General features: G+C 38.7%; 1 protein-coding gene across 34 annotated transcripts in view; it reads right to left on the bottom strand.

Moving 5' to 3' along the window:
* The window catches only part of ATP2B2 (ATPase plasma membrane Ca2+ transporting 2), a 429829-nt gene that overhangs the window by 68664 nt on the left and 339706 nt on the right, over positions 1–21459 (bottom strand). For 13 of the 34 annotated variants that reach the window (XM_074602533.1, XM_074602532.1, XM_074602517.1 and 10 more), the window contains 3 exons: positions 12130–12294; positions 9652–9866; positions 7899–8141 (listed from right to left, as the gene is read on the bottom strand). In XM_074602533.1, coding sequence (XP_074458634.1) covers positions 7899–8141; positions 9652–9866; positions 12130–12294 — 623 coding nt within the window. Of the gene's footprint in view, positions 1–7898; positions 8142–9651; positions 9867–12129; positions 12295–14056; positions 14099–20596; positions 20693–21459 lie in introns of all 34 variants that reach the window. The other 21 variants (XM_074602513.1, XM_074602506.1, XM_074602496.1 and 18 more) reach the window with 3 other exon arrangements.

The raw sequence follows: 21459 nt of genomic DNA, 5'->3' as shown, positions 1-21459 counted from the left end.
TTCCTGCCTAGCTTATTCAGAGGAAATGCTTACCAAGGACTTTATGAAAAATGTTTAAAGAAAATAATGTTGGGGATTTTTTTAGTCATGATTGTCTTGCTTATATATAGAAAGAGACTTTGACCTGCATTGTCTGGTCCCATCTGTAATGTATATCTACATCACGCAGTTGTATAAGACTCTGGGAACAAAATACAGAAATTGAGATAAAGAGATAAATTTGCCTATAATGGTAATAATTTTGCCTATGAAGTAAAAACTCTTACAAAGCACACAGATTTTTTAGAAATCAGCTCAATCGAATTTCAATCAAATCAAATTTTTAATTTTAAATGTACCAAACGCACCATTTAGCTGGAGACTCAGAAACGCTCCAGACAATATTTTCACGTCATCACCTGAGCACTTCAAAAACAAGAGCATGTACAAGTTTGACAAATTTCCATCACCAAACTAATGTGCTGAAAGCGGCCAACAGAAGACTTACAGGACTATCCTCAACTTCCCTGGCTCCTAAGTCAGCCTTACTGACCCTACCGAGTTGGGAGATGCCACCCTGGAAATCACGCATTCATTTTCTGCATGATTTGCTGCAAGGCAGATTTTCCTGCGTTTCTCCTTTTATCATACGTTTAGTAACTTACTGTACCCCTAAAATTGCAGAACACAAACTGTAAATCCTGGCGCAGAGATTTGTGAGTTGATACAAATCCACTTGTTCTTTTTCAGACAGCGAAAAAATTAATATCTTTGAATTTTTACAACAGTTTGTCAGTCTGCCGGCTGAGGATGCTCCCCTTGGTATATTTTCCTGTGATATTTTCTGGATGGCTTTGAGTGGACTAGAAGTAGAGGATTTTGCCATTTCAGATGCATTCCACAGTGACAGTGCGGGAAGACAATTCAAGCCTGTCGGCTCCTCCTTCTTGCCCCCCTCATCCAAAGCCAGACGACACTGACAACAAGCCAGTCTAGTGTCATTACATGGGCTAAGTCACAAAAATTCATGTTTCTCACTGTTTACTGATTTCCGGGATTGCTACCTAAGGATAAAACCTTCCACAGCTCTATCCTTACAGAAAATGGCTGTCCAACAGCACGCCTCCTCCTCCCCACCCTTCTCAACCTTAAAACATAAGGTACTGAAATCTTGACACATTATCTAAACTTTGAATTTATTTTTGAGCCTTGCCCGGAGGAAAGAAAGCAGAGGGAAGAAAACCATGACAAAGGATGGTCTCTGCTCAGAGACAGAATTCACTTAAACCCTTCTGTTCCCAAATTACCAGCGCAAACCTCCCTGTCGACAAAGCCTGCAATTGTACGTGGAGCAAACGCGACGGGGTGCAACAGGGAAAGCCGCGCAGTCGCCGAGGGGGAGCACACTGTGAAGACGATGTGCAAACTCCGCTGCTGCCAAGTTACAACCACCTTTCCTCCTTAGGTTCCAGTTTCACCTTTTTTCCCCCCTCAATGTGCCCTCACCGTGACATTCCACTTTCCGCAGTTCTCACTCCTTCTTCCACTGCCTCTTCCTCCCCAGAGCTGACCCACTTTCTTACGGGCCATCAGCCTTGACTGGCAACTGCCCCGTCTGGCTGATAAACCCCTCATCTTCTCCACAGGCTTCAAGTCAACAACGGGAGCTGCCAGTTATATCTGCGGCTTAATGTTAATGGGAGGGAACTACAGAAGGAATAAAACAGAATTTAGGCCAGGCCATTTACTTGGGTTGTCATTTAATGTTATCATAAATTAAAACTTTCCTCAATCTATCCTTATTCATTTTTTTTTAAACACTTCTGTCCCCATCCCTGTCCTCATTTTTTGTGCATATGTTTTTGTTGGGGTTTTGGGGTGTTTTTTAAGTATCTATTTTAACTTGGAACACTGTTAGCAGCAATGGGTGAACTTATCTGGATAAAAGAAGAGATGATCTGAACCTTCACGTACAATAAAACAAATGGTAATTTTATCTGCATTTTAACACAATAAACAATGAGCTCGAGAATAGGTTTTTAAGAAAACCATACCTTAGAGCAAAAACATCTTTCCAATTTCAAATACCAAAATAACTAAAAATGCCATTTGGAGGATAAAAGCTATTCTCTTATGGTCCTCCTCCGAACAAAGAGGAGAATTCTAGTGACATTCAATAGCAATTTCATTTAGCACGACTGCCCTTGGCTGGCAGCTACAATGAAGCACCGGCTCTTTTGCTGTTTCCTCAGGAAATATGAATTCTGCTGGTTTTGTCTTGATAGGGGTAGCACAATCTGATCTACTAGGTTTTGAGCTTTGTGTAAGAAATGAAATAAACTATCTTTCCTAGGGTCTCCTTCCATTCCATTTTGAAAACAAGACTTCATATGAATAAACAGACATATAAGTACACCTACATAGACAGATAAAAGGAAAGGCCTATGCTTTGTCAGACAGGAATTGAGAGCTGCAAGCAACTGCTGTTAAAAAGATACGGCATTTCAATCCTCTTTCCCATCACTGATAACGTTATACATTAATGTGGGGAAATGTATGGAAAAATCCATAAACAAACCTACTGCTTCTCAAGTTTTTAAACTATTCCATAAGAAACTTTCAAATACCCATACTCCCCAAAACAACTTTAAAGTTGTTTTCAAGAAGGCCTTGCTATATTAAAGTGATGGAATTACGAAAGATGAAAGGAAATGACAGTAAATTTCTGTTGGCTAAATGATATGTGTGTGTGTATACATATTACTCTTGAGACAATTTTCTTCATCCAATCAAAAAAATTAAAAAATAGACAAGATTAATTCTTGTATTTCATAAATGAAATCCAGTTTTCAAATTTGATTTTTTTTAAAAAGAACCCATAAGAGAGAAGTGTATTTTGTACTTTGCACACCTTTTTAAAGACCATTTCTGACAGGAACATTATGTCTCCCAACAACCCAGATAGCTGTACTTCTTCTGGATGCAAATATATTCCTCACAAATAAAAAGAACCCTTCACCTGGCTACTACATCCACGTCCTCAGTACCCACAGTGGACTTTCATCTATTCTTGCAAAGCAGCTGTTGTGCAGAATGTCATTGCTTCTTACGGTTCTCATACATTACAGGTTACCTACCTGCTCTGCCAGCCTCCCCCAAACCCCTTTTCTCCAAGAAAGAATGAAGTGCATTCATTCCAGTATTCTGTATCAGACAATCAGTCAAAAGAATTATTTTTTCCTAACAAGAAAATTCTGTGCCAAAATCTCTTGAACCCCTCACAGTATAAAGAAGTTAGAAATTTTGTTCTGCTTATTTTAATAAAATCCTTCATGATATATTCAGAAAAAAGTAATTACACAAAGCAAGAAGGTGAATTTACACCTCCCTTCTCCTCTAGTAAATCTTAACGGCTGAGCCTATGTTGCAGCTCCATCCCACTGCTATGTGCCAACAGCCCTGCAGCCAGCCTGCGTCCTCAGCGGGGCCCTCCCCTGGAGGATAACCATGGCCCTTCCCCTGGAGGATAACCATGGCTCTCCCCTGGTGGATAACCATGGCTCTCCCCTGGAGGATAACCATGGCCCTCCCCTGGAGGATAACCATGGCCCTTCCCCTGGAGGATAACCATGGCTCTCCCCTGGTGGATAACCATGGCTCTCCCCTGGAGGATAACCATGGCCCTTCCCCTGGAGGATAACCATGGCCCTTCCCCTGGAGGATAACCATGGCCCTTCCCCTGGAGGATAACCATGGCCCTTCCCCTGGAGGATAACCATGGCTCTCCCCTGGTGGATAACCATGGCTCTCCCCTGGTGGATAACCACGGCCTTCCCCTGGAGGATAACCACGGCCCTCCCCTGGAGGATAACCACGGCCTTCCTCTGAAGGATAACCATGGCTCTCCCCTGGAGGATAACCATGGCTCTCCCCCAGAAAAACACCCTCCTGGGGAACCCCTGTCCTCCCTGCTGGGGTTGTTTGGGGCCCTCAACGCCAGCCCTGTGAGGAGGGGTCTGTCTGAGCGCAGAGTGAAGGCCCTCCCTCACCTAGGGCTGTGGTACGAATGTGGTTGGAATTCAGGTGCTGTCAGTAACCTTGGTAACTTCACTATTTTCTTAGACAGATGTTATAATATCATATGCAGCTGTTCTTCTACCATACAATTCACAGGAAACATTGCTTTCTCTGTTCTGGTTGCAATAAAATTGTCTACATTCTTTTTTTTCTTTTTTTGGCTTCATTCACCCTTCTGGTATTATCCAATAAGGCCTTTTTGTTCCAAGGGTTTTACAAGGTCACATTCATTATTCGACTAATATTTACTAATGCACAGACTAACGTGTTCACTTCATTTCCTAAGTTGGCAGAAGCTGTGCAAGGAAGTCAATGTTTTGCACTTTCCTGTGACATCTCTGTCTTTTTTCCTTCAAAATTGTCGGTTAAAGGATGCTGCTACCCTGTGCCACATACTGTGCAAATGCAGTAAAACGATACTCCAGGTCGTCAGAACCGAAAACAGTCCTCCTGATGCAGACCCAGATATTCCCCTAATACAGGCATAAATAGCTTTTTTTGCTCCCTCGGCACCTATTGAGTACCAAATGAAATGCCTGTGTTACATCCTAACAGTAACGGGTTCAGCTGGGTCTCTTCCACTGGAGCTGAAAATCACTCAACTAAATACTAATTGTGATCTTTTCTTAATAAGAACACATTATACCCATCCAGCAAGCATGTCACCTATGCCCTCTGGCAGTTTGCAGAAAATTAGAAGAAGAAGAAATACTTTCTAATTAAAACTGAATTTATGCAAGCAGGAGCTCGACAGAAGAGCTCAAATCGCTAGTTTTGGTATCTGGAGTCCCCGTTTCACTATTGCTCCATGATGTTCAAGATCAACGTACTTCGGCTCCAAGTGCAACCAAAGTTTTCCCAAAACACAAATTTTGTTTTCAGAGCAAGAGATGCTTTACAGTCCTCCTCACAGCTCACATGCACAAATGTATGAAGTCTAATTTTTACTTCCATGTGGGAAAGCCATCTAAAACATGAATACTGGAAAAGAAAGGTTTCCTGGAGAACAGCTTCACATAAACAGCGTAAAAGCAGCACTAAAGTTGCTCTGAAGCTAATGGAATGCAAAACTAACTTCATCCTTGGAAAGCATTAAAAAGAACGATGTTTAATGACGCTATTGTTCAGTTGGAATAATTTGTGTTTAATTTCTCAGGGAAATTCAAATCTTTTATCCCAAGCAGTGATATTATTTTCTTTTTATATTTTTATCAATGGTTCAATTGCCCCTTAATCAAAAGACAATGCAAGAGGGAATATTTCTCATTCAGCAGAGCATCTTGACTAATTTTATGGTCCCGTATGTGACCATTCTGAACAGAAGTTCACACAAAGCGCAATTTACAGCATACGCATAACTAGATAACTAAAAATAGAATATGTAAAATTCAATCTTAGCGACATAACACTTATATGCCCTTTGGGTTTGAGCTGATACTCACAATTTGATTAAATATGCTCTGAGAATGAGTGCACAAGTATGTATTCATTATTAGCAGCTAGAAAAATAATTCTGTGCACTTCATCCTGGAAACAACTCCCTCACGTATTTTTTACTGCATTTATTAATGATTTAAAACGAATGACGGCTATGGAACAATACCTCATATCTTAAACTTCAGCTTAAGCTTGTTATAAGCAATGAATAAAATGAACTCCTCTGATACTGGAGTTGTTATTCTCGTGGTGTCCATATCACAAGGCTTGATCTTGCGATGCTAAAAAATCACCATTAATTTTACACAGGTAAGTTCAAGTAGTCTTCTGATACGCATCCAGCACAGAGGTGATTTCCAGGGGATTTCACCCATTTATCAATTTTACAGAGAATCAGTCTCTGTGCAAAGTTAAAAAAGAACTGAAGTGGTGAAATACTGACTCTTTTTAATAGTCACACGTAACTAATTTTAACAAGAAGCAATGAAGCCAACCCAGAGTGAAAAAAAAATTCAAAATTATAATGATACCAAAGTGAAATTTTAGAACTAGTACTGACCAGAGATTTTTCAGTCAAATGAAACTATTACCACAAGAGAAAGACAGAATATTAAACTTGATACTACAGATGCATCACTCCGGAAAGCCTGATGCCTTCCCATGCCTTACTCAGAAACGTAGAGCTGTGCTGAGGCTCAGAGAGGGCCAGCTGGCGTGGGGACTGGACAGAAACACTTCGTTACCGCGTTTGATCTCAAGCATTCAAAATGAACAGCAAAATGTAAGTCAAATGAAGCACAGCTGACTCTGAGTCCTGCTCTGCCAGTCACACCTGAGTTCACCACCAACCAACCTGCCTGCCCTCCGCCTTGGCTCATAGAATCATGGAATCGTTTAAGTGGGAAAAGACCCTTGGGATCATCGAGTCCAACCATCATCTCCACTCTACAAAGTTCTCCCTTACACCATATCCCTTAACACCACATCCTGGGAATGGGGAGAATTCTGCCAACATTGGTCACGTTGTCTGAAAGCCCTCCCAGAGTCAAACTCCACAGTGACAGCCAGGGCCGACGCTGGCGGCATTACCACGGCAGCAGTTACACAAACACAAACTCACACAGCTACCTATTCCCCTTCATCCCAATTTGTCTGTATTACATTGACTTAATCCCAGCCTGTGTGCTGAGGATTGGTTTGATTCTATTTCTCTTTCCACAGAAGAGCCTAACCTTACTTGGGCTGTAACAATATTAAAATAACTGAGATGTATATTCCTCTCCCCAGCAATCAAATGTATTTGTTCCTCTCCCCCATAAAACCCCATACTGATTTATGACAGCACGATTTACCCACTAATAATAAAATATTCTTGCTAACTGACAAATATGCAAATTAGATTCCAAAAAGCCGCTGCCATAAAACATGTGGACGGAGCTACTCCACGGCACCTGCGCTGACCCCGCTGCGAGCAGAAGGCCCTCCTTCCATTCCTGCCAACCTCCGCGGGGAGGGGGCGACCGACAGCATCCCTCCCAGCTGCCGCAGGGTCTGCGTGAGCCCCTGCCTGCTCATGATGCAGGAGGCGGCTCAAGCTGATTGCTACTAATATCCAGATATTGACATGGCACGAATTAAAGGAAATATACGCTCCAGCACTCAGTAGCATTTCACCAGTTCTTTTCTGTGATTGTATTTGAAAAGGCTGCTTTTAAAACAAACAGGAAGTGCATGCAAGACTATATTCCGCAGCTCAGCACGAAGCTATAAAAAGGATAATGCATAAATTCATAAACTAAAAAAAAATATGTATTTGTTCTGCAATAATAAGATTAAGCTTGACCTTTCAAAGAACAAATCTATTGGAATTGCAAAAGTTTTCAGCCTCTTAATTGGCTCTGTACGGAAGAACCTAATGCCACAAGCAAACATGGTATTTCCATTCTGCCTTCCTTAAGAGACTCAATAAAACACTTCTTTGACAAAATTCACTTAAAACCAGAATGAATAAAGATCATTAACCTCACTGATTTAACCAATCCAATTTGACCTATTTGAGAATTAACTGAAAGTTCTTCGACACACAAAAATAATTTTACACGTATGAAGTCTCAGTGAAAACTAGCTGTGTTGGCAAATTTACCTGCACTGAAACCGGGCCATCCCAGTCCAACAGCAGCAAGAGTTTCTGAAATGGTACTTGGTCTTGTACTTACAGTTACATCCGTATTATTAAAAGAAAAACATAAAACTACATAGTTTTTACAGCACCTGTTATTTTGAGGACCTCACCAGTATTTAATCCTTCATAATCAACAACAAGATGCAAAGGAATTAACAACACTTAAAAAGATTACAACTCCTTCTGCTACATTTCATTTTATTGACAGGAAAAGCCTACTTACCAGAATTTTTGTAGTATAAGCACTGTTGATAGCAATTGCATTAACCAGCAAATCAAGGGTTTTGGCGGGTACAGAATCAGGGTCAGGGATCTCTTTGTAGTGGACATCACCAACGTAGGCCTGGACCACCGTCATCCGGTTGGTCGTCAGGGTCCCTGTTTTGTCGGAGCAGATGGCTGTAGCGTTACCCATAGTTTCACAAGCGTCTAAGTGGCGGACCAGATTGTTATCCTTCATCATTTTCTGAGAAAAAGCAAAATAAAAAGTCTTCAAGAATTGCCCTGAATGATTTTTAACACCAGTTATAAAAAGCAAAAAAGTATCTATTTAGTCTTGTTCATTAGAACATAATGCTCTCTAAACTAGACTTTTAATCAGGACCCATAACCCAAACCCTAGTTACAGCCAGCCAGGCAGCGAGCATCCCTGAAATAATGTCACCTTTGATACACCAACATAATTCCACGATTTTTTGCAGTATTTATACATTTTATGGAATAGCTAGAACAGCCAGCTTAAAGAAGCTGAAGATAACACGATTTTTTAAACAGTATAATTATAGTAAATATTAGAGGGTTTTTTAATATGATTTCCAATGCCAAGATGTTGTCTTGCAGCACCCAGAGGGACTATATGTTTTGGGGAAGAAGAAAGAAACTGACAAACAAAAACCCCCCAGCCACAAAACCACCACCATTGTAGAGAACTCCACGCCGCAGCGCGTGTTCTTCACAAGATGCACAGCCATCCTGGAAATACTTGTTTATCCTTGTTTATATGTTTTCAGTACTTAAAAAATCCTGTGCCCGGTCCCTGTCGGTTACTTTCAGACACTCTTACACTCACAGAGCACAGTATCACCATCTGGACACAAAGCTGTGCTGCAGTTTGACACCGCACATCCAGATCCACACGTACGTGCCGCATGTGTCGCATGAAGGACACCAGGAAAACAGGAAAATATTTTACAAGCAGCTACAGCCTTTATTAGCAAAATCCCATGCTCCAGACGCGTTCTTTTTTCCTAATAATAATGATGTTTGGCTACATGTAAATCAAGCTACTCCTTCCTAATGTTCGTATGCCAATTTGCTTACATACTAAATGGAAATAAACTTTACAAAATCTTCATCTGAGATTCCCAGAACGTTTAAATAAGGCCCAGCTGACTAAATCGCTAAAACAATCTGAGAAAACTCCTAGGTATGTAACGGAGTAATCCACAAATCCAGGATATTAATCCTCTTTAATTTACTAATAGAATAATTTACATTGGCTACAAATAACTGCATCTGCATTTAAGAAAAGTACACGAAAGCTCCAGTGAAACTCCCATTTCCTTTAGAAGCGTTCCTGAAGACTTCAAACCCATGCCAAAACTCCGTACTACTGCATAAGAATATCTGAAGACAAAGTTATTCTGTACCAAAGGATGGGACTATTCTTATAGTAAATTCTGCTCAATAAATTCCTGGCAACCGTGTAAACTAAGTAGGTGTTTCTGTTGTTTGATATTCCTGCACTGTGTAGTTTTAAAGATGTGTATTAGAATACATATGTATTTGCATTTTTGTCAGAAATACTTTCACTATAAAGCAAAGTTTTGCTTTAAAGAAATTCCACTCTCATTAACATTTTGAGCACGCTAATTTGCAGGCCAACTTTCCTCACACCTGATAAAACCTGAAGAATAGCACTAGCAAACTCAGCTGAACAGCACTTTTCTCCCGTAATTGTTTTTAATGTTTCTTACCTTTACAGAATAAGCCAGAGAAATAGTGACAGCAAGTGGAAGTCCCTCAGGAACAGCGACCACAAGCACAGTAACACCAATAATGAAGAATTTAACGAAATACTGAACGTAGACGGGAGTGCACTCGGGCAGCCACTGTTTCTTGTTGACCACAAACGTGTCAATGGCAAAATACAGTACCAAAATGATTACAGTGATGGCAGACATCACCAAACCTGAAAACACAAATAATCAATTACTATAAACCAAAACACAATTAAAATCATCCCCAATTAGATATTTACATTTGAATTTGATATTGAAGTATTTTCTTACTCTATGTGACATTTTTCACCAGTACCAGTAACGACGATAATGATCAATTTTACAATGTAGAAAAAACATTACTATACTGCATTTACAACGCCGTACATTCCAGTGAATAAGGAAACACTGAATTCTACAGAACAGCTGAAACACAATGCATTTATTTTTAAGCACCATCTTACTACTGCCTTTAAAGCTTCTCAGTCAGCCTATTTCAGCAGGATTTCCACTGTTGCTTAAGCCAAGTTTTTTCAATTTAGTACATTACTTTTCCTGGTACAACATTTATCTGTCCTTTTAACCTCCACCCTTTACAAATTACTGGTCTATCCATATACAAACGCTCATCTTCCTTTTAAACAAGCTTATCTTAAGAGGCTTGAGAAAAGGAGTCTCCTGTAGTTTATGCTGCTGTATAAAATATTTTAGAAAAGCCCTCCTAATGTCTGGTGGAATACAATGAGGCAATACGGCAGAATCGTCCACAGAACAGTTTTTGATTGTTTTTCTTGAAAAATGCAATAAATCCTAGTGTTTCCAAAGTCTCCCTTTTCGAAGTGACATATGCAAAGAGTGCATATTTTTATAAGGAGAGGCCCAAAAGAGGTACAGCACTGACAGTATAGCACCAGAGACACCATTAATATTGAACAGAATTCACAAAAGATCCCAGGGACTTAATATGCTCTCCCAATGACACAGACTTTGCTAAGGTAGCACTCCTCCTCCACAATTTTGTTCCTGGATTTGAGTATACAAATATAAACTCCATTAGACCATCTATTTCGCTTTGCTATGATTACTGCTCTTTGGCCGGTTTCTATGAAGCAGTTAAGCCTGCATTTCAAAATAAATTGATTTCTCTCTAATGAGATCATACAGTAGAAGGGGAATGGTCTGAATTTCATGCCTAGACTCAAGTTAAAAAAAAAGAAATTGGTAAGCTGAAGGATGCTAAGGTTGATAGGGAACAGAGGAGTCGGGGACACTGCTAAATGCCAGAGGATAAAGGAAAATCCATTAAAATATTGTACAGGCAAACACTCATGGCAATGCAAGACATCCCCACAGATTGCCCAATGATGAAGAAAAACCAAATGAGGCAATGAATAATTAATTTAATTCATATTCCTTGCCACATTATGGTTAGAAATCCCTATAAAATTACTTTAAATGTGATATTCACATGCCTGCCAAAATAGCAAAGACAGTAGGCAGCGTAGAAAGGTACTTAATCTAAGAAATTAACGATCATGAGAAATGACGTGTTTTTATACCAATGCATACTGTTGTACAACTAGAAACAAAGCCGAGAAGCTTGAGGAACATGAAGGTGGGCTAAGCACGAAATTGGATATTAAAGAAACGACAACCATCGATTCCGAGTCATGCACTGTTCAGGCAAAGGGACAGAAGTGGCATCATGGGGTTATACGATCAACTAAGGGTAAGGAACTTAAAAAGGAATGAGAAGGAATAGCAGGGGCAAAAATCAGACTGGTAAAGACGGACACAGGAGACTGAACAGATGTAAAGTTAGGATTCTGTTGTAGGGCCTCAGCCAAGGATCTGGATAAAGATCTCTTTAATACCACTAGAAAAATGAACCTAATGAACATTATGTCATCATGAAAGATTTTTCACTTTCTACCTCCATGTTGGAGAAGAAGTGCTACTTGTAACAGCAGGGACCAGATGGTGCTGGCTACAAGAGTCAGCAGATGTGTCATATTTGGGTAGAAGGCAGGAACATGGATATTAAGAGAACAGAATGATTTCAGAATCCGTAAGAGGAAAATACTGTGTGAGTGATATTTTGAGATGATATTACAGATTCTGAAACCATGTACTCAGAAGTTCTAAGGGGAGAGGAAATTAAATATGTAATTACTGTGCTTGGGAATATTGCCTATGAGAAAAGCTACCTTTCATTTTGATTCAAATATTCATTACAATCCGAGTTGCCCAAAGCTTCCAGTTGCTTGACAGTCAAAGTGGGTTTTAGAAGAATAAAAGATCTTCAATACCACATACTATCCTTAGAAGAGCGTTACGATGACCCATTTCTAACTATTGCAGTAAGAAAGGCCTGTCCCTTCTAAGAGTCATTTGTTCTAAAACCTTTTGTTGCTAGTATAACACACTGCGATTCAGTCAGTTAGCCAGTCATACCTGCTTTGCCTATCTGGACGGCCAGCTTGGTCAGCTTTCCCTGAAGAACGGATTTTTCTTTCTTGTGCATGTTGGATTTCTTCTTGTCTTTGTCATCTCCCTCTCCCCCTTCCGCACTCTTCAGTGGCTGCATCTCCATGGCAGCAGCCCCATCCTGCTGCTTGGCTAATAACGCAGAACAAGACCGTTACTCCAAAACGATTCTTCATTCTTTTCATCTTACCGTTGATACTTACTGAATACAACCAGTGACACCCGTTGCAGGGGCTGGTTGCAACGCAGATGAGTGTAACTAGGCGCAGACCTACGCTTCGTGCCTACGGCAGGGAGATGCTCCGCGGGACCCCGGGGGCTCTGCAGGGCCAGGGATGTCCACCCCCACCCCTGTGCGCTCCGTACACGCGGGGACATGTAACGCGCCCTTTGTCGACTACCATGAAAACCACTGGGGTTTATTTATTTATTTGTTTTTCAAACCACCAATGAAATTCTGCGTTATACACATATATATCACTTAATGTCTTGCAAATTACTTGGCAAGTAACAGTGCATTGGTACTGCGGGAACTCCTAGAATAGCAGATCTCAAGTGCTTTGGCAAACAGAAGGTCTGTATTTCTCCGGATTTTGGTACGTCTCATAGATTACAACGCACCTTTATAATAAAACTTTTAATGAAAACGTTTTGAAGGCAATGTGGCTCCGCAGATGATCCACACACCACTGCTCTCGACTGCGTGGGCACACAGCGACCAGCGCGCCACACGTTGTGAACCACTATTCTAGACAATACCAGGCTGCAAAAGTTTCCTTAGCGTTCAGGGTCCAAGTAACAAAACCATCAGGTCAGATGATCATTCTCCCACAAACACACACAGAATTTAAAGGCTAAACCATCCTTTCCTGACAGAATGCTAATGCTAATATAAGGAAACTTTATTTTAGTATCAAAGAGAAAGACATGTTTTTAAAAGCAATGACATTCCAGTTTATATATGTGTATGTGTCTGTTTCGTATTGAAAACAGACGTAAGTAAATTAAATAGAATGAGATGAAAGAGCTTTGCTTTGACATTCGTGAACAGATTGTACAAAACCTTGCTTATTTGACCTGGAAATCTAATTCATTTATTTGACCTTAAAACGTATTCATTTAATATAATTTTATTTAATAGTTTTGTACCATTAACAAATGAGTTTATCTATTCAGTTTCTGATCCACCACCTTTGCAATCTTTCGAATTACCTGAGAAGAGCAAGTTATAGTTTAATTTGCTTATTTGGCATAACTCAAAAAAATAACGATAGTTGGAGTCTCTCATAATAAAAAGAGAACCGTGACTTTGCTTCAGAGAAGGCAAAATATCTATTTCAATTTCTTCCTGAGATTGTACGTTAAATAAGAAACCCCTAAGATTCTTAACCTTCCTGTTATTTATCCTTGTAATACGCTTCTACGTTGCTAAATAACATCTTGGCTTTAAGGTTTCCTGTTGTTATTGCTTTACCTTCTCCCTGCGAAAGCAAATACGTCTGTACAACGCCACTAAACACCAAAGATGACAAGACATATCAAAAATAGGGTTGGAAGTTCACTAACAATACAGAGCATACAAAACTTGCACAAGAAAAATGAATTCAAATGACCTTTTGACACGAAACTGTCGTCTATAAACACCTGATTAGAAATACTGATCTTCTCCCACCCTGAATATCTAACATATCAAAATTCTGTAAGTTGCAATCTCTTTGGTAGGTTTTTTTGTTGGGTTTCGTTTTCTGGTTTTTTTTTTTTAACATTCTCTTAAAACAATAGGGCCGTTTTTACACACAGGCACAAATCACAAACTTCCATTTTATTTTTTAACAGAATTTCACTACATGCTAAAAATAAAATCCACAACCTCCTTAATATGAAAGAAGATTACCTTTGTTCTGGCTGTTCTCCATATTCCCATCCTGCATTTTGCCTATATGATGAAAAATTTCAACAGACAACAGACAGTAAACAATCTTCACCCAAGACAGAACATGAAAATGGGAATTTAAATAAAAAGGGCAGACAAAAGTAATGAGCGTGTTACAGATACTCATTTATGATCAGTAGCCATTGTTATCGTACGTCTACTTAGCAGCACGGACAACATAGCTCGACACATTCAAGGAACTGCAGTCAAGTTCAATGTTGTCATGTAAAATACTAAACATCTGGATATATTTTTGAGCAAACTGCATGAATTAAGAGGGTGAAACTAATATAAAAAAAAAGTGGAAAGTATGATTAAATAATAATCCTGAACTGAACTTTCAAAGAGCTTAAAAAACCGCACAGGCATGATTTTGGTACACACCAGTATAGAGCATGACTTCCTTAATGTACTCCAGGATTAAATTCATTATTTTAGTAAATTAGGACAAAATATAGATTGTGTTAATAAATATAAATAAACAAAAATGTAAATCAGATGATTTTAAAATGACATCTTCCTCCCTTGGTTGTATTATCTAGCAAGTTAGCCCTGTAAATACGAGTACCAAGTGATCATCCTATATTCAAGACTTATCCTAAAGAAAGATTTGCCAAGCGCATCTGGAATTTCCAATTTAGTTTTCTAGCTACATATAGTCTTGCCATACCAAAGTTCTTATTTGCTTTTTTAAACTGAAAATATACCATTTGAAAGTGCGTATGAAATAAAAATGGCAAAATACAAATCAGAGCGTAGAAAATTTGGATATTCAAAATAACCAGTACACAATTTCAAATGTATTCAAAATTTCTTCCTTTCCCTGAAACTTTCATAGAGATACATGAATTTATCTTACGGAAAAGGCTACTTGAGTTTTATAAATACTACATTCAGAATTGATGCCATTCTCTTTTTGTAGTTATGTATAATGCCCAATCAAAAAATAATGCTAAGGCAAATCAATTGTTAAAACACCTTTGCAGGATTGTTGACACATTCTACTAAGAAATGTATCATTAAAGTTTATTAAAAAAAATACAACAGTTAAATCCTGCTCTTCCGACTTCCTGTGATAATACGGCTGGCACTGACATGCACAACAAAGCAGCAGAAGTTACGCATCAACATACGTATTAATTTCTTCAGTCTATGCTGTGAATGAATTGTAGCAAAATTAAAAGGGTAAGATGCGTTTCTCGCACATTTGTATTTTCAGTAATTGGGAGATCACTAAAAACTTCCCTCTCAGAAAGAGCAAAAATGGCCAAATCAGTCACAAATTTCTCACTGTAACACTTCCACTTCACCCCACGCTAACAGGCTCCAGGCACTGAGAAATTCAGAAGCGCAGAACTACAGTAAAGGAGAGGATGCTTTGCTACAAGGGCATGTAGCGATAGGACGAGGGGCAATGGCTTCAAACTGGAAGAGGGGAGATGTAGATGAGATCTCAGGAAGAAATTCTTTGCTGTGAGGGTGGTGAGCCCCTGGCCCAGGTTGCCCAGAGAAGCTGTGGCTGCCCCATCCCTGGAGGGGTTCAAGGCCAGGTTGGACGGGGCTTGGAGCGACCTGGGCTGGTGGGAGGTGTCCCTGCCCAGGGCAGGGGGTGGCACTAGGTGGGCTTTAAGGTCCCTTCCAACCCAAACCATTCTGTGATTCTATGATATAATCACCTCAGCACTTAGCATACTAAAATACGCAGAAGTAAACCATTTAGCATCAACTGCTTGTCTGTATTTCTAACTCTATTCTCACCTGTCCTGGTTTGACTTTTAAAAAGGCGGTATCTACCTTCCAAAGACTTACGTTTGGCATGATACATGAATCTATGAACCTGAATAAAACCAAGTTCGTTTTCATTGTGAAATCTGCTTAAAAATTCCTGCATACAGCGCATCGTTGAACTTGCTATCTGCCTAATGGCTATTTTTCTTAGAATGGTTTTTAATAAAGTTAGTGGAAGACATAAAACATCTCTAGAGATTCTGATTTCTGGCTAGAGGGTAAAGGCTTCCTTAAGGTCTGGAAAACGTTAATTGAGAGCAGACAGTCTGCTCTGTGTCCTGTTCTATAGTTCCTTTTTCAGAATACAATTCCAACCCTTAAAGCAGTATAATTGAAGATTCTTCAACCTACAAAACCAAAACAAAACACAAAAACCAATCCCCAAAACCATGACTTTCGTAACTGGCAAACACAAAATACACCATTTTTCTATGTAAATCAAGGTATTTACCTTTATTATATATTTACTATTTAATAGGGGTATTATAATTGTCATAATGAATTACACTAACAATTCATCTCCCTCGACTACCTAAAAATACCGGTACCCAAAATGGACAATGGTAACAACAATGTAAACAGAAGTATTTAAGAACTATATTCTTAACCTCAGCAGCTCCTGCACTTAGGTTGTTGGGGGATGGGGGGGAAGTCATCACAGGAACTTATATTCCAATTATTTATATAGAATAACAAAGAATAGGTAATTTACGTAACTATGATAAAGAAAAGAATGCTGTGAAGGATTTATTTCCTCCTGTTCCAAATGACTTTGAACCTGCACTTGGCCATAAATTATGAACGAAGAAAGAAATTAAGAAAGAACTTAAGATGATAGAATCACTACTGCTGAGAAATCCTCTCCTTTCAGTTAGTGCTAGGACCAGAAACACTATCCCATCTTTCTGACCTTTGTGCGTTTTTTACAAACATTAAAAGGATGAGTATTTATTAATATTTTGATAATACTTTTATAAGTAGTTCTTAAAAAATCTGTCATGTTTTTCATATTGTTGCAATTTTTTTATTCTTTTTTTGGGCCCTGAAATCTGGAGGAATTCACCTGAGTTTATTTTTACCCCTTTTCTAAGCAAGGATAAAAAAATCAGAAGGTTTAGAAAAGAACATTGAGCCTCCTAAAATGAGTTGTATTCTGCAGTTGCTTTGAAGGTATTGAATTTGAATATAAAAAGTTTTGCAACTTGCCTTTGCCTTATTAAAATTTCTGTCTTTTGGAAAATACTCATGCACCATTACTGCCAAAGTTGTTACCCCAAAATCCAGTTATTTCCTCAAACTTTCCAAGACTCTCCTTTACCTCCCCCAGCCCCCACTGACTCTTTGTGAAGAGTCAAATGAGACAGAATAACAAAGACATATTGCCGGCATTAGAAATTCTTTGTTCGTTGGAGGAACTGCTTGGAATCAACCGAAGAAGCTACCTGAGCTACGTTCTCATGTGCTGTGATGGAGCAAAAAATAGAAAACACCCTACTGATTTTCCAAAATGTCTCATCTTGCAACAGAAATGAGCTATAGCCCTCTTCCTGCCAAGTCCGTTATGTTCTGCCGCTAGTAAGAACTGACACACGTTGCAAATCCATACATAGGGGGAAAAGTGACGTCAAACGTATCCAAAGTGAATCATTAGGAATTCTTCCACGCAGTGTGATACCAGAGCCCGTGTGTTAGTAAAACACAGGTTAACAACAAAAGACTAAATCTGATTCCACTGTATCAAATAGGAAGTTTTAGATAATTCCTCTATGTGCTCACTAAAGGACTTCACTTACAATTCAGAAAATACTTTAAAATATATTAAAACTGCATTTTTTATTTTTTTTTTCAGAAATTGAACAGTAGCATACATATGCCAGAACTGACAAAATTACCAGTAGATGTGAAATATTTCTCTGAGTCCAGTATGGTATTTCTGTGTCAGAATATACTTTTAAGTAACAAATTCTCTGAGCACCAAATGCCAAAAAAAACCCCAACAAGCCAACATGGAAATCCTGATTTAGGAACCGGGTAGTGCTCTACTGGACAATGACAAGCTCACCTTTCAAATCAAATTTGGGGTAAGCAAGCTGTAAACAGTGATTGCTGCTTCCCATATTTCCTTTTAAAAAATTTACCTTTCTAAATGCAACACTTAAAAATTAGATGAATTTTCATGAATTACTACCTTTCTGTATAATTTTCTGATCTGACCTTCTAAAGACTTAATATATGGTCCATAGTTTTAACACAGACCATCAAACAATTATGTATTTTAATCTCAACTACTAGAACCAATAGAACTTGTAGTAGTTCCTTGATACAGCAGATAACAAACAGGCTGTGTCACAAACCTACATGAATTTATCACTATAAGCTCACTGACTGAACACAAAATACTTCTTTTGTGTCAAGTGTATGTGGACAACCAAGATGATCACGATATTTTATTTGAAATGCCAATGTGGTGATTTTCAAGGAACAAGCAATAGCATTTCCTGAGCTAAGTACCTGTTCAAGTATATAATATTGTTTTCTTATTTGAAGATATTTTCTACACAGAGATATTAGACTTTAGGTAAAAATGCTTGTCTCCAGTCATACCTCAGGGATAATTCTCACGCATAACTGAAAAGATTAATTTCATCCAGACCAAAAAAATATCTACAAGAACTTGGTCTCCTTGCTTTAGAACTTTTCTGCTTCCTTCCTTCCTCCAAATCCCTTCCAAAACATATCTACATTTTAAGTGTTCTCTCACTCATTGTCACTGCTGACTAAAAAAATGTATAGTATGAACAGAAACCAGACTTTGGCAATTTCCCAGCCAATTTCAAAGCAGTCAGATCTAACATGACTTGCCAAGTCTCAGTTCTTCTCTGAACACAACATCGGATAAGTTGAATTGTGGGAAGTATCTCCTGTCCGTGATGATCAAAGATGTGCAGAATTAATTCAACCGCCTCACCTCAGAAGAGTTAAAGCAAAAATATATTCAGCTGCACAAAAACCTGACTTCTACACTTTGTGCGCTGAAAAGAACCGAGTATGTGTACCTCAACTCCAAGATAAACACGGACAGTAACTATCGTTTCTGATGGGAGAGATGATGGAAAATCACATACTTGCTTAAGACACTGATTTAATGGAACTCAATTTCCATATTAAGTCCAGGCATTAAGATCAAACACAACAGCTATTTACCAGGCAACTAAAACTTGGTAACAGAGAAACCAGGTTAGAACAACCTCGGGCTCATTTCCGCATCTGGCTGAGCGGTGGCTCTCATCCGGCAAAGCACTGCGGCAGATGCGCAACTTAGTGCTCAGCGACTCACGGGACTGGGCATAGATGTCCCACTGCAGCCTCCAGTGGGACTGGAGGAAAATACCTGGGAAGACTTTGTTGTATGCGTATGTTTGCTTTACACAGCACAGAGCAGAATTATGGAGCATAAAGAATGGAGAATGAAATATTCAAAATTCATTTCCTGGTTCCTGGTCTCTAAGGAATCTGATCCCGGGGTGTTGGAACCAGGATGACGCAGGTTCCTGTCATGCAGTCAGATGTCGGGATAGTAAATCCTAGTTTTCCAGCAAACTTGGAATGTGCAGGATTGAAGTTTTAAATCTCGTTACGTGTTTCTTTTCAATTATAATGAAATTATTTTAAAATAGGCTCAAGGATTTCCTATGTCGTTGCTTTAAATAAGATATGACACTACTAAATCTTAGTATTTGTTCAGTACTTGGTATTGCTATGTCAGAAACTCTAGTTTCACATGCATAATGCAACTACTGACCTGCATGGAAAAAACTTCTATCATCAACCTGATGAGACGTAGAATTATTTTTGTCAGTATTATTGGTGCTGTACAAGAGGGAAAGGTTTCTCTGGCAAATACTTATGTATCTGATTATCAGAAAAATACAGCTGATGCCTAGACTGATACTGACCCACTCCACTTAATACTGGAATTAGACTATTAAAAGGGGTACTGAAACATCTGCATGCTACGAAGTGGGGTCAAGAAGCTGTACTAAGAGACAGTCAAAACTGACTACAGTGATAATTGTTTTTTTCATTTTAGTAAATACAAGCAGGCTCATTAGATGATCAATATCTAAGGGCATACACAAATATCCTCAACCATAACTTTTCAGTCAGTCTCTTCCGAAAAAAGACGCTCAAAGGAGCAAAAGTTATCCCTAAAGCACCATTAGTTGGAATTGAGCCAGATTCCTGACCCCCGCACTATTTCTCAGAACTACGAGACTATATGAATACTTATGAGAGTGCCACATCAGAAGGAAAGAAGATATACCCCATTTATCACCGTGTTCTTCTTCAGATCTAAGCTGACAAACGTGTAAAGAAGAGATTTACAATGAAAATTCATGTAAAGGCAACTCAAAAGTTTTGAAACTAGCCTTACTTAACTGTTCCTTTTAATTGAAGTTTTAATTAATAGCAAATAGATGATAATTCCTACTGCTTCCTCTCCCATGCTTAATTCTGTGTGAATAAATTAAGTAAGTCGCAGCATCTTTGTGGCATCTCTTATAAGCTACTATAGAGTTTATGGAGTAGGATCTCTCAGAGGGTAATCACATGCACGTACAACATCTGTGCAGTTCATAAAAGGAAGAGGGAATCTTACATAGTCAGGAGAGAAATCTATCAAATAAAACAAGCTAGGTGTTCTTGACGTACCATTGACTAAGCTGGCATTTGCATTATCGGTGGCATTTGCACCTGCTGCACCATCTGTAGTTGAAGGAGGGTGGGAGGAGGGATGGGAAGAATCTACTGAGCAATAATGGATAAAAGAAACAATAAATAATAATAATAACAACAACATGAACGAATGCACATGACAAACCAAAAAACATTTATGGAATACTATGGCTTTGTTTTCTCCAAAATCAATCTGGTTTAAATTAATTAACATAACTTTCAAAAGCAAAATGTAATTCCAAAAGTGTTACAAAGTAAGGCAAAAACTCATACATGGAAGAATAATAATAATAAAATAAATAAATATGAAATACATTTAACAAAGTTAACAGAGCTGGTGAGAACTGACTGTACACAGTACTATGTATATTGCTTTGGTCCTTTTATGTGTAATTTCTTTTACTTTAATTGAAGTGTTATGCAAATATTCAAATGGTTGCAATATTGCCCTTGAGTTAATGAATTTATGCAATGCATGGGCAGTTTTAAAATATGCAGCGTACTACATAGTATATGCAACATTACACATTTTGTATTTTACCTAATGTTGCGCATTACAATGTATTATTGCTGACACAGCCCAGTCTAACATGGGCTCAACCTACGTCCTGGCATAAGCTACTTAATATGCACATTGATCCGAGCAGGAACATTAAACTTTTCAATACTGCATGTGGAAATGTAGAAGAAATACAGAATTTGGCAAATATAATCCGGAGGAGAACAATGAGTTATTTTAAATCCAAATAATAGACATTATGTAACTGCCTGTTTTGTGGTAAAACGTGAAAAGTATCAGAAAAGAAAATCTTTTTTTTTTTTCAGCAAATATCTGTGTA

The sequence above is a fragment of the Larus michahellis genome, chromosome 10 (genome assembly GCF_964199755.1).
Source record: "Larus michahellis chromosome 10, bLarMic1.1, whole genome shotgun sequence".
NCBI lineage: Eukaryota > Metazoa > Chordata > Aves > Charadriiformes > Laridae > Larus > Larus michahellis.
The sequence above is the reverse complement of the archived record's forward strand: the minus strand, read 5'-3'. Positions and strand labels throughout refer to the sequence as shown.